This window comes from Dryobates pubescens, chromosome 14, assembly GCF_014839835.1.
Source record: "Dryobates pubescens isolate bDryPub1 chromosome 14, bDryPub1.pri, whole genome shotgun sequence".
NCBI classification, from domain to species: Eukaryota; Metazoa; Chordata; class Aves; order Piciformes; family Picidae; genus Dryobates; species Dryobates pubescens.
The window spans coordinates 14,138,680-14,155,719 of record NC_071625.1 but is presented as its reverse complement, the minus strand read 5'-3'; the positions used below and the strand labels follow the sequence as shown (position 1 = coordinate 14,155,719).

At 49.5% G+C, this 17,040-nt stretch overlaps 1 protein-coding gene across 1 annotated transcript; it reads right to left on the bottom strand.

Moving 5' to 3' along the window:
- Window positions 1–785: 785 nt before the first annotated feature.
- Window positions 786–16,748, bottom strand: TOP1MT (DNA topoisomerase I mitochondrial). Its single transcript, XM_009899927.2, has 14 exons — window positions 16,507–16,748; window positions 14,746–14,861; window positions 12,669–12,790; window positions 11,493–11,615; window positions 10,485–10,672; window positions 9,645–9,789; window positions 8,294–8,437; window positions 7,050–7,235; window positions 6,371–6,439; window positions 5,225–5,339; window positions 4,485–4,612; window positions 3,640–3,734; window positions 2,170–2,319; window positions 786–986 (listed from the first exon to the last, which is right to left on the bottom strand). The coding sequence occupies exons 1-14, from the start codon at window positions 16,602–16,604 to the stop codon at window positions 884–886; spliced, it is 1,782 nt and encodes a 593-aa protein (XP_009898229.1). The 5' UTR covers window positions 16,605–16,748; the 3' UTR covers window positions 786–883.
- Between the last annotated feature and the right edge of the window lie 292 nt (window positions 16,749–17,040).

The following is a 17,040-nucleotide window of genomic DNA, read 5'->3' as shown; positions in this document are numbered from 1 at the left end:
CCTAGGTGATCCTGCTTTGGCAGGGAGGCTGGAACACGATCTCCAGAGGTCCCTTCCAACCTTTACCATTCTGTGATTGTATGATTCTAAGTCTTGGCCTGAACACTTCATTATCTGCTACACTGAGCAGGACAACTTGAAGCAAGTAGAAGAGGAAAAGCATTGTCCCAAATGAGATGTTCTCTCCCAGACCAAGGTTCAGGGGTGAACCTTGCTCATTCCAAGGTGAATTTCATCCCTCCAGTGTAAAACCTGCTTTTTAATCCAGCATCTTCCCTTCCTCCTCCTCCTCCTGCCATTTGCTCCCTCCCACGTTTTTTCCATTGTGCAATTGCACAATCATCTTCTCTCCTGGAGGCAAGAGGACACAAAACACCCTGACAAGTAAAACCTGGAGATTTTCCCCTTCCTCCCAGCACATCCCTGACCCCAGCCTAGGTTTTCTACTTTAGGTGCTTATTCCTGGTGCTGTCATTGCTTTGTGTTTCCTCATCAAGCCAATTCAGAGTCTGAAAAGGGCAGCAGAGCTCCAGCACATCAAGGTGATAGGATTAGATCTAATCTTGTTTGTCAGTACAATTAACACTCTCATTCAATCTTCCTCCCAGGGAGGAGGTAAGAAAAGATCCAAAGCACTTGGCAACTCTGAAGAGGAATTAAAAGTTCACCTCAAAGTCACCAGGGCCAGTGTCACAAGTCAGCAAGACCTGTTCCAACTTGAAAGTGGATGGTTTCTTTTGTCTCAAAAGAAAGAAAGAAAGAAAAAGAGGCACAGAATACCCATATCAAATGATTTCATTAGCCAACTGCCCACACCCACCCCACCGACAACTGCAGCAGGACATCAAAAAAGTAGCACAAAGCAAGGTGAAAAAGCACCACCTCAGAATTCAAAGTCCTCATCAGTCATGTCAATGGCCCAGGCAAACTTCTCCCTCTGGGTCTTGTTGTAGATCTTCTCGATGGGCACACCAAACTTCTTGCACCTGGGCAGATCACAAGACACCAGTGGGGACAGAATGACAGAATCTTTTCAGTTGGAAAAGACCTTTAAAGATGATCAAGTCCAACCATTCCTTAACCCAGCCAAGGCTAGGTTACAGTGTCCTTCAGCACCACAGCTCTGTGTCTTTTAAACACCCCCAGGCAGGGGGATTCAAACACCCCCCAGGGGCACCTGCTCCTGTCTGAGAACACTTCCAGTGAAGAGGTTTCTTCTAATAGCCAAACTAGCACTTTCCTCAGTGCCAGGCATCCCACACCACTCCCAGCACAATGATCATCTCTCCTCAGGAAATAAGAGCCAGACATTGTGCCACTGCAGACAAAGACATGCAAAGTGACTCCTTGTCCTAAACCCAGAAGGAACCTCCTTGTTAACCATGAGCCAGCAATATGCTCTTGTGGCTGCAGTGATCAGGGGTATCCTGGGATGCATGAAGAGAGTGGCCAGTAGGTTGAAGGAGGTTCTCCTTTCCCTCTATTCTAGTGAGGCCACAGTTGAAGTCCTGGGATCAGTTATGAGCTTCCCAGTTCAAGAGAGACAGGGAACTACTGGAGAGAGTCCAGTGAAGTCTATGAGGGGCCTGGAGCATCTCTGTGAAGACAAAAGCCTGAGAGACCTGGGACTGTTTAGCCTGGAGAAGAGCAGCCTGACAGGGGATCTGATCAATGCTCAGCAAGAGCTAAAGCTGGGGGAAGAAGGGTCCAGACTCTTGTCAGTGGTGCCCAGTGACAGGACAAGGGGCAATGGGCACAAACTGGAACCCAGGAGGTTCCATTTGAACATGAAGACAAAGGTCTGTGCTGTGAGAAGGTGCTGGAGCCCTGGAGCAGGCTGCCCAAAGAGGCTGTGAAGTGTCCTTCTCTGGAGAGATTGCAAACCCGCCTGGACATTGTGATCCCGAGTCCCACCCTGGGTGACCCTGCTTTAGCAAGGGGGTTGGACATCATGATTTCCAGAGGTCCTTTCCAACTCCTACCACACTGGGATTCTGAGATCCTGAAAACAGTTAGCTTCGGTTTTTACTGCTGCATTCCAACCCCCTCCAGGGCTTGGGCAGGTTTCTTTCCTTTCCCTTCAAGCACGTTTGTCCTGCTCTCCAGGCCATGCTAGGTGACCTGCACATCTCTAATGAACACTTGCCCCATAGCATGCCACAGACTTACCAAGCTATGCTAATCCTGGGGTCCAGGTAGTTCAGCTTGGACGTGCCCAGAGCTATCTGCTTGTTCTCCTCTTTATCTGTGGCTTGGACATTCAGCTTGGCCAGCTGATCCTCCAGCCTCTTCAACAGCTTCTTTTTCTTCTCCACGTTGCTGCAGACAGAGGAAGAGCGACACAAATACCATGTTAAAGGGAAAAAGAAGCAGCTGAGGGGAAATATAAAGTAGCTCTGACCTGCTGCTGCCTGGAAGCATGAGGAGAAGCCAAGAAGCTTCAGCACAAGGGGCCACAGGCAGAAATTGGAACTCAGGAGGTTCCATCTGAACATGAGGAATAAATTCTTCGCTTTAAGGATGATGGGGCCCTGAAACAGGCTGCCTAGAGACATTGTGGAGTCTTCTTCTCTGGAGGCATTTAAAACATGCCTAGATATGATCCTGGGCAGCCTGCTTCAGGTGAACCTGGTTTAGCAGGGATGAGATGATCTCCAGAGGTTCCTTCCTACCCCCACCATTTTGTGACTCAGCTTGGAGCAGCCTTTACACTCATCAGAAGCCCTCCAAGGCTTGAGCCTAGGAATACTCCAGAATGGCAAAGTAGAAGATGTCATTCAGCACTAACCCATTTCATAAAACACTTGAAAAGCAGAATTATCATCACTGAAGTGGAGCAAGCACAAAAGCCAGCACCCAGCAAAGCCCACCTCCTCAAATCCAGGCTCCATGAGCAATGATCACCTCTGCAAACCTGCTCTGCATCTCAGCAACATAAGGTGTAAGCAGAAAACAAGAAACTCTGGAATAAAACTGGAAAAGTAACCCTTGTGTCTCTCCTCCAGCTTTCTCCTGTCTTTGGGCAGACAGCAAGTCACATCTGGGCTCTGGGAAAAGGAGCAACTTTGGACAGATTCTATGCAATGCCTGCTGAAGACACCAGCCAGGTGACAGCTCACCAGTCAGAGGTCCCATCAGAGTCAGCCTGTGTATCCCCAGCTTCAACCTCAAGCTGGCATCCTTTGCACCATGGCATTTCTAGGATAATTATAGCATGGTGGGGTTTGGAAGGGACCTCTGCAGATCATCTAGTCCAACTCTCCTGCTACAGCAAGTCCACCTAAAGCAGGTTACCCAGGATCACAAGGTGGGTTTAGAAACTCCACAACCTCACTGGGCAGCCCTCTCCAGTTCTCTGGTACTCTTACAGGAAAGAAGTTTTTCCAAGCCAACGTCTTGAGCTGAAGTCTCATTATGCAGTGAGGTGTGCCCTATCACAAAGAAATCCTCCTGAAGAAGCTCTTTGTGATCCTACAGTTGCAAGGAACTATCCACAAGACCTTCACCCATGTGCAAGGCTGTCATGAAACACCTGGTACCCAAGAGTGACATGTCAGTTCTGATGAGCTGCACACAGGGTGCTGGACCACACCATCCCCATGCCCTCTGCACAGAGGACTGTAAGGAAGACTCACTCACACTTCTGCTTTGGGATCTTTTTTGTCTTCAAACTCCTCTTCAGCTTTTCTGAGCTCTTGCTCAGCTTCCTCCACTTGTTTCTTCTTGGCATCAATCTGTGAAGGCAAATACAAAGTAAGCCCATGTTCCTGCCTTTATTGAAGGTTTCAGCTGCCTCCCTCTTTCCCTTTTCTCTGCCACTCTGCTCTTTAATTTCTCATCAGGCTATTCCAAAGACAACAACTTGTCCTTGCTTCATCTGCTGGAGGCCAAGCATTTCACAGCATCTTGCAATAGATCCTCACAGCTTGGATACCAGAAACACTTGCAGCTCTTATCTGGTCATCTTGTGCAACTGCCTCGATTTGGCTTGTGACAGTGCTGCAGCCCTCTGCAAAGTCCCAAGTTCACCACTAGAGTGTTAACAAAAGCTGAGGACAATTGGAAGTGTTAGCTTGAGATATTTCCATATCAGATCCTTCACACTTCAGGTGGTCCTCCTGTCAACAGCCAGAATGGCCAACTATTTGGTGGGTGGGCCAACCAGTTTCTCTGGTTCAGAGCCAACTGTTGTGAAGTTGTGCCATCACAGAAGGTATCCAGCTTGGTTTGAAGGCACCAAAAGATGAGAGTGCCAAGTGTGCTTCATCCAGTATTTGAGCTTACCCCATCCCTCTCCACCCCTGAGCTGATGCCTCTGCACTGATTAAAAAAGCCACTACTCCTGGTTCATTCCCTGCCACACCTGATCAATGTGATCTCCTCAGGCATCTGGAAATTCACCTCCTCTCTCCCCACCTTCCTTAACCCCAAAACAGATCAGAGGTTAGATCAGATTTGGAGGCTCTCAGTTTGGTCTGGCTCACCTTGCTCTGGAGGTTCTTCATTGACTTCTCAAAGGTTTTTGGTGTAGACCTCTGATGGTTGCACAGGATGGCCACAGCTCGGTTAGCTCGGTTGTAGGAGAGCAGCTTTTCTGCAACGCTGTCTTCAGCTGGAAATCAATGGAAGCATCACTGTCTCCTTTCTAGGAGCTCAGGTAAGCAGGGAACAGAGCAGGACAACAGTGAGCTGTTTGCCTTTCCCATTATTTCTCAGGGGAGAGCAATACTGGTGGTGGAAAGTGGTGAAGGACACTTGAGCATCACTGAATCTGACACCATGCCTCATTGCTCAGGTACCCAAGGTAGAGAAAAAAAGAGTGCACCCAAGCAGCAAAGCTAGAAAGGGGGAAAAGAAACACTCCCAGCTGGGCTGCAGGTCAGACTACTGCTCAGCAGGTAACCATCTGAACCATACAGAAAGGTTTGAGTTAGAAGGGACCTTGAAGATCACCAAGTTCCACACCCCCTGCTATGGGCTCAGATACCTCCCACCAGACCAGATTGCTCAAAGCCTTGTCCAGCCTGACCTTAAACAATTCCAGGTATGAGGCACCCACACTTTATCTGGGCAACCCATTCCCAACATACCACCCTGCAACATGGTGCATCACCTGCCAAGGAGGAGCAAGCAGTCCTAGGGACCCCAAAGTAATGGATGGACACCAGAGCCCTCTGTCCATGCAATGCAGCTGGTGAGACCACAACCAGTGTTAGTAACTCACACTTAGTTAGTGCCTTGAGCTGCTCCTGCAAAGTGATGGATGCATTGTAAGTTCTGAACACTTTGGCAGTCAAACCATCCATCAGTCTCTGGAGATGTCTGTTCAGGATGTTTGTCTGGAGAAAGGAAGATAGGACAAAGTGTGGAAGGAATGGAGAGAACAAGCAGAAGCCAGCACAATAAGCACTTGCTTTTCAGACTGTATTTTATCTAAGCAACCAAATTAGGCATGAAAAGTATTTCCCACAGCTTGTAGATCTACTTGTGGGGTCAGGCCCCCATCTGTCTAAAACTGACACAAATTCCACCTCAAGATACAAAGAATTTCCCTGGATGTCAACAATTTCTGCCCATCTATGTCCAAAAGGACACATCTTGCATCTAATCTGATGTACACCAGATCTGTTATGCCTGTCCTGTGGAGCACATGGGGCTGCAGTTGGACTGGAAGCAGAAGATGCTAAGAAGTGTCACCTAGGATTTGGAGGAAGCCTTACTTGTACCAAGAAAGCCTATCACAGATAAAGCCTACATGACCAGAGAGGAGCAGCCTCTTCAGATGGGCAAGTGGCTTGTAAGGAGTGCAGGTAGAGATGGAGCTTGGGTGGTAGCACACAATATCCCTCACTAAGGAAGAGGAGGGAGAAGGTTTTTGTAGAGGAGTAGCTCAGGAGAGAAGGTTACAGCACGTCTCTCCAGCAGCCCCTCATATTTCTACTGAGCTCTGGTGAGGTGTGAAAGCATCAGCCAGCTGAGGTTTGACACCTCCAGCAACGCCCTGAGCATCATGTGTGTGGGCAGATCTTCCCAGGTTAAAAAAGAAGCCCAAGCAGATGAGCTGCAGGGAAGGAGTAGAAAGTCACCTCCTTAGCAACGACACAGCTTGCTCATGGCAGCCAAGCCTTCATTCAGAGAAGCAAAGAGGATACCAGTGAAGAAAAGAGGATGAAAGAACCCATTATGGCATCTAAGTAGCGTCTCCAGACAGCCACAGTGGTGTCTCCAATAACTAAACCCAAAGCAAGGGATGACACTGATGCAGCACCACAGCCTGGGAGCCTGAAGGTTGCACAGGAGCATCACAGGTTTGCTTCTACTCCCTCTACACCATCAATGTTGTTTCAAAAGCTTAGAGATGACCACTCACATTGAGCCTATCAAAGAGGTCATCTCCTGGGTCCTTGTTCTTCATGAACAGCTGCAGGTTCTTGAACACCTAAAGAAGAAGAAAGGATGGCCCTGGTCAGGAGCAATGACGCATATAGCTCCCAGACATCTCCTTCATCTCTATCTGCCTCCTCATCCAGATGGACTCTAATCCAGACCTCTAACTTCTTATAACTCCACCAATCTTCTCAACTTTTAAGAGCTATCACTAGGACCTCAAAGCCACTAGTGCTACAGGCTGCCCCCACCTTTGCTATCTCTGTCACTCCAGTTTCCCCACAAACAACCCTGAAATCATCTACCCTACGGGCAAAGCAGAAAGGAAGATCTCAATAAGGGCAGGTCAAGTCCTAATGGCTACCAGTGAAGTGAAGATGCTCCAGCAGGAGGCAGGACTTCTCTCTCACCATTCATTAGCTACAAGAGCCTTGAAAGACAAAGATTCTTCCTTTTTCCCAGGATGGCATCATCAAGTTTGTGTCCTTATCACCCAGCACTGTAGTATCTCAGGTGCACGCTGCCACCATGGTGTTAAAACACAGGAGGCATCTTTGGAACAGGTTTCAGATGAGAATTTGGGACTGATGACCAGAGTGACCCAAGCCAGCCCTGCACCAAATGTGCACAGCAGTCACTGTCTCCATTTCTGCCCCACTCACCGGCTTCTCCACCGACACTGTGTTGTAGTACCGGATGGAGTCTTTCCCCAGGAAGTCAAACTCCACCACATGCTCCTCTCCATCCAGCCTGGGGTGCAGTTTCAGGTGTTCCACACGCAGGGAGCAGCAGCCAACTGTGTCTGCAGTCTCCCCTTCCTCCTTCTCATTGCCAGCTCGCAGGGCCAGCTGGAAAGACACAGAGTCATCCACCCCACCCCAACTCAGCTCCCCTTTCCGAGGTTATTAAAGTGGATGTGAACACCAGGAGAGGGAAAAGAAACCTTCCTAGGGGAGTGCCTCACTGACTGCCTGCTGGGACCCTGGTGGAAACCAAGCAGTGACTTCCTTCAGCATGGGATTATTTCCCTAAGAAACACTAAAACATCTCCCCAAAACAGGAGTTATCCACCCCTCCAGTGGGGTCTCTGTCTTCACAGGCACACACATGCAGGTCAAGTCCAGGAGGACAGCTCCTACACTGCCACACAGCTACATCTTCACACAAGCATCAGTAGACAGTGAAATCATACAATAGTTTGGGTTGGAAAAGACCTTTATGATGATGAAGTCCAACCACTAACTCAGCATTGCCAAGTCCACCACGAAACCACATCCCTCAGCATCTCATCTCCACAGCTTTGACACCCCTCTAGGGATGGTGACTCCACCACTGCCCTAGGCAGCCCAGGCCAGGCTTTGACAACCTTCCTTTGCCAACCCTCAAGTGGAAGAAATTTTTCCTACTGTCCAAACTAAACCTTCCTCAGTGCAACTTGAGGCTCCCTCTTCTAGTCCTGTCATTTGTTCCTCAGGACAAGAGATTGACCTTCACCTGGCTCCAACCTCCTTTCAGGGAGTTGCAGAGAGCCCAAAGTCTCCCCTCAGCCTCCTTTTCTCCAAGCTAAATAACCCCAGTTCCCTCAGCTGCTCCTCACCAGACCTGTTCTGCAGACTTTTAACCAGCTTTGTCACCCTTCTGTGGATCCACTCCAGCACCTCATTATCCTTCTTGTTCTGAGAAGCCCAAAACTGAACCCAGCATTTGAGGTGGGGCCTGACCAGTGCCCAGTAGAGGGGGAACAATCACCATGCTTCATGATCAGTTCCAGCTTCCTCACATGGAGTGACCCTGGCCAGTGCAGCCAGCACCCTCCAAACATCTCCAGGACTGGCAGATCAGATAAGCTAAATTCCAATCTCCACAGGGATGGAGGACCTTGGGGCTAGGTAGAAGCTGCAGGTACCTTATCAATGAAGTAGAGGGCCACTGCTATTTGCCTCTTCCTCATCTCCTTGGACTTCCAATCAGCTTGGTACTCAGCACGGATTTTGTGCACAACATCCTTCAAGCGCCGGGCTACCTCATACTTCTGCCAGTCCTTCTCCCCCTGGAAAGAGAGTTCAAAACTCAGTGACACGTCTTCCTTCCACCTCTACCAGTGAGATCCTGGTCTAGGAACACTTCCAGCATCTGAATACTCCTCAAAGCCCATTGTTGCCTTGAGAAGGCACTCCATGAAGTGGAAAATTCCGAGCAAATCCAGCTCGTCTAGAGTTTCTATGCCCTCTGCTGGTGGTGCTGGACCTGGGATCCTGGCCAAGTCTGGGCTGCTTTAGAGTCTGGAGGCGTTCCTCCACCAGCTAGCAGCCAGCACACAGCAAGTGAGGACCCAGACAGGCAAGCACTGCAGGGCTGTGGCCTCTGTTGTTTGGATACTGGCACCAATGTGGACTGAGACAATGCACTTGCCCAGTTGTGCCCAACTTGTTCACAGTGTCTTTATTTGCTTTGGGGACTGGAAATTGCTTTAAATGACCTTTCCCTGCTGCCCTTTCACTCCCTGCCTTCATGGCACTAGAGGTGGTGATCCTATCTGCTCCTACCCTCCATTTACCAGCATAAATCATGGATTTGTTTTGGTCAGAGGAGACCTTTAAAATCATCTAGTGCAAGTGTTAACCACACACTGTCAAGTCCACCACTAAACCATGTCCCTCAACACCACATCTACATGGCTTTCAAATCCCTCCAGTGATGGGGACTCCATCACTGCCCTGCACAGCCTGGTCTAGGGCTTGACAACCCTTTACATGAAGGAATTGTTCCTAATATCCAAGCTGAACACCCCCTGGTGCAACCTGAGGCCACTTCCTCTTGCCCTATCACTTGTCACCTGGGAGAAGAGACCAACCCCTGTCTGGCTTCAACTGCCTTTCAGGGAGTTGTAGAGAGCAAACAGGTCTCCTATGAGCCTCCTTTTCTCCAGGCTGAACAACCCCAGTTCCCTTAGTTGATCCTCACCAAACCTGTTCTCCAGACCCTTCATCAGCTTCACTGCCCTTCTCTGGAGACACTCCAACACCTCAGTGTCCTTCTTGGAGTGTGGGACCCAAAACTGAAGAGAGTATTCAAGGTGTGGCCTCAGTGTCCAGCCTGGGGGACAATCCCTGCCTTGGTTCTGCTGGCCACAGTATGTTCAATACATTTTTGTGGATGTGCCACATCTCTTCCTTCCCCTGACCTTTTCATCTGTCAAAAAACAACTGCTGGCCCAACAGGCACCAACTCTGCCTGAACAGCAACATCACTCCAACCTTCAGCTTGGAGCTGGGGTTCAGCATAATGTACTTCAGACTATTCTGGATGTTCTCTGTCCACGAGGCGAGCCAGGTCACAGTGTTGTCGAAGCGCACCTCCTTCCACTTGTGCCCTTCTGGTGGCGTGGGGATCTTGGAGTCCCTGTGGGTAGAGAAGGTTTGACAGCCCTCAGACCATGAAGAAGAAACAGGCCATCAATTCAACTGCTCCCAGGGAGCCAAGGATGTTCAACATCTTGCAGCATTACTGGCAGAAAACATACAATCCACCCCAAAATGTTCCACAACACAGAATGGGTTGTGTTGGAAGGGACCTTTAAAGGTCATCTAGTCCAACACTCTTGCAGTCAGCAGGGACATCTGCAACTAGAGCAGGTTGCTCAGGTGATCAGATCTCTATCCTTTGGATGCTGGAGACAACAGGAGAACTTGCTGGGCTGGTACAGTGTGTTTTGAATCAAGGCTACAAGGTCTTTAAGCGGCTGTAAGAGCACTGCAGTGTTTACAGTTGATGTTGTGAAAACATTACAGGCACTAGCAAGAGATGAGAGCTGCTCACCAGCTTCCCTGGCCACATCACATCCAGAGAGAAACTAAAAAAGTCAGACCTGACCACAAATCAGACATCTGGAGGGGACCAGGAGGCAACAGAATCAGAATTGTTTCAGTTGGAAAAGACCTCTGAGGCCACCGAGTCTGACCATCAAGGGGTTCCAAGGCAGCTCAAGCCTGAGAGCAAAACCCCACAGCATCTCAGGGCAGAGGAGATGTGCTACTTATCCCTGTCCCAAAAGCAGCTCAGTTTTGGGCATCTCAGCTGTTCCCCAGGCAACTCACTTGCTGCAGTTGATGATGACATCTTCTGGCATGATCCTCTTCTTCAGCATGCCCATTTTGGGGTGGTTACCACGTCCACGGAACAGCCCAGGTGGCTCCGTTTTGAAGTTGCCTATCTTCTCCCGGTGCCCATCAAGGATGCAGTACCCATACTCCTCTTGGATCTTATCTGCCTCTTCCTTCAGTTTCTGAAACAAGCACCATCCCATCATCATCATCCCACAGGATGAAACCAAAACCCCATGACTTGTGCCTGCTTATCATTACCCTCCTCTTCCTGCAGAAAGCAAGGCAGGCAAGGTAGAGCTCAAAGGGCTGGAGGAAGACATAAGCATGAGTTCAAGTCCACTCCCAACAAATGGCTCATCTTCACCTACTTTCAAGATGGTCCCACATGAGACACCAATGGGGGCCTACAAGAAAGCTGGTGAGGGACTTTTTAGGGTGTCAGGTAATGATAGGACTAGAGGGGATGGAACACAAACAGAAATGGGTAGATTCAGATTGGATGTTAGGAAGAATTTGTCCACCATGAGGGTGGTGAGACACTGGAACAGGTTGCCCAGGGAGGTGGTAGAAGCCTCATCCCTGGAGGTTTTTAAGGACAGGGTGGATGTGGCTCTGAGCAACCTGATCTTGTGTGAGGTGTCCCTGCTCATAGAAGGGGGTTGGAACTGGATGATCCTTGAGGTCACTTCCAACCTTAACAATTCTACGACTCTATGAAAGCCTGTGAGCCCAAAGCCCCTTATCAATGTTCACCATCCTCTAGACAGGGTAGGACCCCAAATCACAGTCCAAGGATGCCATGAAACATGTGCAGCCTCCACAGATAAAGTTATTGAAGAGAGGCATGATGTTCATAGAGAGATGAAGCTGATCCAAAGGCCAAAGAGGTCCCAGATCAAAGCATAACACCAGGAAAGGAGAAAAGCAGGAGCTGAAATACCCCAAACTTGTCTCAAAACATATTTGGCAGCCCCAGATGTCACAGAAAACAGTCCTCACCTGCTTCTCCTCTTTGGAGAGTGCTTTCCGTGCCTCACTTTTGTCCACAAAGTACTTGTGGATCTCACTGAAGTCACACTTGTCCAGGTGTTTGATTATCTCCTGCTCCTCTGAAGTCATCTCCTGAGCAAGAGATGAGAAGGGTTGGGCAAAACCAACTCACACAGAGCTGCTGCTTATTTCTTTTCTTCATAGAGAAGGAGAGAGAAGACCCAAATACCATCTTCAGAAAAATCAGAAGGGAGCAGCCAACTCAGCTATCCCAGCCACCTCCACCCAAGGACAGAGAAACCATCCTGCCTGTAGACATCTGAGCTTACACCCAGGGAAGAAAAAGGCAGCCAGCTCTGAAGTAGAGCAACCTCTAACCTCTGCTGTGGAAGAAAGTGGTCCACAAGCATGGTCATAAGCAGCTTGCAGGGCCTGCAGAAGCAGTTCTGAAGGTATCTGGGGGCACTTATCTTCCCCTAATAGAGGTCTTGCTTTTATTTGGGGACTGAGCCACGGTGCTGTGGAACCATGAGGTTAATTCTTCAGAGGGACACCTGCCTCAAACTGCTTGTGAAGCTGTTCAGGAGACCCAGCACCTGCTTTCTTAGGTAGCACCACTAGAACTCAGCAGAACCACAAGTGCCAACAGGAAGCTCTCCAAGATCCTGCAGACCCCAACCCAAATCCAGAAGAAGTAATCAATCACATAATTTAGAATCCCATAGCTATATGATAACAGGCTGGATGTTAGGAAGAAGCTCTTCACCGAAAGAGTGACTGGCCATTGAATGGGCTGCCCAGGGAGGTGGAGGAGTCACCATCCCTGGAGGTGTTTAAGAAGAGACTGGATGGGGTGCTTGGTGCCATGGTTTAGTTGATTAGATGCTGCTGAATGACAGGTTGGACTCGATGATCTCAAAGGTCTCTTTCAACCTGGTTAACTTAATTCTACTCATTCTAACAACTGAAGAACTTAGCCACAAATAAACCTCATCTCTTCCACCCATGGTTTAACAGCCATGGTGGTGTTAGGTTGATGGACTCCATCTCAGTGGTCTTTTCCAACTGATACAACTCTATGATTCTATCCCACACCGCAGCCAAGGGTCTACCTGGAGATGACAGGGTTAATGCCGAGTTGAATTTGAAAGTTGGGCAGCAAGGAAGCCCTCACAGAGAAGATACCTTCCTCCAGTCATTGAAGAAGTTATTCTGGAAGATCTCCTTGGTTGTGTATTCATGATCAAGCATTTTGGCATAGAAGGTGGCAATTTCTTCTGTGGCCAGGCTCAGCTTTAGGGGTTTGCCTAGGAAGAGAGAGGACCTTTAGTTATGGGGACAACCCAACCCAGGCAGTTGTACACTGGTGGGATTCCAGCACGTTCCTACACCAGACACAGCCTTATCTGTGGATCAATACCTTGAGTGCTTGGCACAGCAGGATGCTGCTGCAGCTCACCTGCAATCACACACTTCATTTTCTTCTCCAGGAGAGTGGAAATCTTGATTTACATTAAGGTCATTGAGCCATGGGGCTTTCAGCAGCCACCACACTATGACAAGTCCCAAACTAACAGCTCCACACAAAGTTTTGCTTTCTGACCACAACTACTTACAGGACCTCTCCACTTGGAGAAGTATCATCTCAAATACTTTTCCCACATAAATGAAGCAATCATGGGAAGCTCAAAGCAGAGACTTGAGCAACAGATAGAGCCTCTCATGGTCATCTGGTGGGTCTCAGCTCATCTGTCAGAGCCACCACCCTGTCCTGGGCTCTTTGACCACAGCAAGAAAATCCAGCAAATCCAAAGAACTTTTTGGCTCTTCCTATGAGACCTACAGTTTGAAAGAGCTTTCCTAGGCAAGCCACATGAAAAACACCCTGCAGAGCTCCAGGGGATCAATCCTCCCTGCACCAGACATTCTGGTCTTTGGGGCTCCTGATCTCCATCTGAACTTCAGGGCACAGCAGGTCACAGCCTTATAGCAGCCCCAGGACAAGACTTTTCCTGCTTGGGGTCGCTGCCTGTCCACAAACATTCTTTCATCCAGGAACAGTGACACCTCTTAGCAAACAAGCCAATTATCACCCAAGACTCCAGACCAAAGCCACCAGCCTAGATGCAAACAGCACACAGATGGGTCTCCCACAGCTCAGAGGCCACAGAGAAGGTCCAAAGCCTCTTTGTTGAGCCAAAAAAAGCCACTGACCACCTCACTGGTGACCCATCACTGCTCTCTGGTGACAGTTTTGCCAGACACCTCATCTCACCAACTTGGCCTTTTTTTTCCCCCCTTCAAAAATAACCCACAAGCAATAGGAGGCCCAGAGAGGAGGACCAAGACCTGATAGGATTGTGGTGCCCTCCTATCTCCAGCATCCCTTGGTCAAGGCCCAAGGTCCTTCTTGCCTCCCATCCCTTGATCTGTCAGAAAACAGTTCAGGGGTGGAGTTAAAACTGGGGAGGAGAAGACAATCTAGCAGGCATGGTGGGAAATGAAGGACAGCAGAGACCTGGGATCTGTCCTGTCAACCTCAGCCCCTCACTGATTCATTGAGCTGCTTTAAGGTGATGTGTCTGGTGGCCTTGGGGACAAAATCAGAAGTCATGACCAGGAGCCTGAAGCAGCTAAAACATGCAAAATCTCAGAGGGTGAGTGATGTGACGGTCACTGAAGCCATGGGACAAGGCAAGCTGCAGCTCTCAAAAGCTGTCACATTTTCTTGGCTTGCAGGGATACCATGCATGAGTTGATGTAAAGCTCAAATTCCAGAGGCATCTTAATGAGAAAAAAAATGACCTTTTCCCCACCCCCAGTCAGTCCTCACAAGAAGTACAAGAGAATTTCAGGCAATAGCACCAAGATCTGCTGCTTGCCTTTAAGAAACTTGGGGTCCAGGCCCACCACTGCACATCCTGCAGCTAGGAGAGGCTGTAAGCAGAGGTGCTAATCCCAGATACACACATGGGTGCATTACAGAACCCTCAAAACCAGATGAAGGCAGCCATATGGGACCCCCTTACCCTGTCCCAGGGTGCTCTGCATGGGAGGGGATGCATGAGATGATCAGCTTCTCACTAATCCCATAACTCCTACTGTATCCAAAACCATCCAGTTTTCACCCAGGGTTCAGATTTATCCAATGGGATACTTGTGGTCTACAATACTACTTCTCCATCCAAGAGAGGATACCAGCTCTTCAGCCAGGCAGAGGACAACTCTGCAAGCCCCAGGTCCCACCACAAGGTGGACATACCATCGTAATAGAACTGTACATCATCGGGCAGCGGCTCGTAGAGAGGGACAAAGTAGGGGCCTCGGTGCTCCAGCTGGGTCCATTTCACTTGATCTTCTTTCTTCTCCTCTTCCCACCTGAGACAGAGGCACAGGAACCCATGAAAGCATTCTCAAGCCTGAGAGCTGGGACCTTCTCCCAAGGTGACCCTGGGAAGATGACTTGTGAGCGTTGATGGCTGCCACAAACCCCAAGCAGAATCCTGTGCTCTCTGCTACTGCCTCAGTTTCCCTGTTCTTTCAAACAAAGATAACTGTGGTGCAAGCCAGGGAAAGGGATCTTGAGAAAGAGGATGTTTGGTGTGGTTACATGGAAGGACACAGGGGGAAGAATGAAAGGATGGATCTAGTCAGCTAAATTTATGTTTACCAGCACAGAGACCCCACTGCTGAACCACGGAGGCTGCTCAGTTTGCAAAGAATCATTTTGGTTGGACAAGATCTTCAAGTTCATGAAGTCCAACCATTAACCCAGTACAGTCAGCTCACCCCTAAACTGTGTCACTCAGCACCACATCTACACAGCTTTTAAATCCCTCCAGGGAGACTCCACCACTGCTGCAGGCAGCCTGGTCCAGGGCTTGACAACCCTTCCCATGAAGAAATAACTCCTTATGTACAACCTAAACCTCTTCTGGTGCAACTTGAGGCCGTTTCCTCTTGTCCTATCACTTAGAATCATAGACTCAAAAAGGCTGGAAAAGACCTCAAAGATCAAGTCCAACCTGCCACCCAAAACCTCACGACTACTAAACCATGGCACCACATGCCACTTGCTACTAGGGAGAAGAGACCAACCCCCACCTGGCTCCAACCTCCTTTCAGTAAGTTTTAGAGATCCACAAGGTCTCCTCCTTTTCTCCAGGCTGCCCCAGCTTAGCCCCAGCAGGGGCTGTAAGTGCTAAAACTCAAGCTCCCTTCACTCCTCGGTCCTCACTGTCCTGGAACCACCCCAGATCAGGTTGTTTGGGGCTCTGAGCAACGTGCTCTAGTTGCAGCTGTCCCTGCTCGCTGCAGGGGTGTTGGACTAGATGACCCTGAAAGGTCCCTGCTAACCCAAACCATATTTACACCCATGATTTAATGCAAGTAAGATCTTCATGCACCTTCCCCCTCCACACAGAGTCCACAGCACACAGCATTTAAAAACAACTGCAAGCCTTAAAATGCAAAATCCAGGGCTTTTAAATGGAAAAAAAAATCTAATAATAAAATCAAAACACCCACCCTGAGGAGCACTAAAAGAGACAACCTAGCTCTAAGGCAGAGGAAGCAGCAGTTTGCTGGATGGTGACAGCAGCACATGAGACAAGCAGGAGATCTGCAGCTCAGCTAGGCTGATGCTGGCTCCTTACTGCCAGCATCTTCAGGAAAACAAAACAACCAACCCCAGCCAAGCAACCAGCGCTGGGCAAACACAGGAGGAGTTCGCCCTGGGGAAGAATAAAGTCAGCTTCTCGCTCGGTAGCGCCCCGGAAGCATTTCCAACCTTTCTCCTGCCCGAGGGGGATGGGGGTGGAATAAATCAATCACAGCCAAAGGTTCATTGTGCCGAGGAAAAAAAGAAACGGGGAGGGAAGAAGATACTATGGGAAAATCACCATGGTAGAGAAAGCTGCTCTGAAAACATTTCAGAGGTGATTTGGAGGACACCAAGAGCTCTAACTCCCCTCCCCCTCCTCACCGCGGTTCCCCATGCTGGCAAAGCATCTCCCACACTTACCTCCTGCAGCCCCCAGCCCCTGACCAGAGGCACATGAGGGTGAGCTGGGAGTGCTGGACCCTGCGACCAAGCAGCGAGGAGGCGAGATGCCGGTACATGGGTACATGTCACTGACCACCAGAGAGGCTGGGGGACGTCCAGGTCACCCCAAGCATCCTGCCCCAGCACCCTGCTACCCACCAATGCATAGTGGTGGTGGCGCCTGAGGCACTGCCATGAGGAGCCACCGCTGTGTCCCCGCAGTCCAGGTTGTGACACTTCCCCTGTGCCCAGGCAGCAAAGCCTTATGGGAAATGTAGTCCTGTATGAAGTTTTGGGGTAAAACTGCTGAGGGAAGAAAAAGCAACCAGCTTCTTGCCTCCGTGCCAAGCCCCAGCCCCCCAAAGAAGGCATTACTCGGCAAAAGTGCTCCTTAGCCCTACTTTTCATTCCCCTTTATACCCCACTTTGTCTCAAAGGTGCAGGTGCCCATGCACATTCCTGGGCAGGATAACACCCCAGCAGCTCCCCACAGCTCAGGTTTGGATGGCCTTC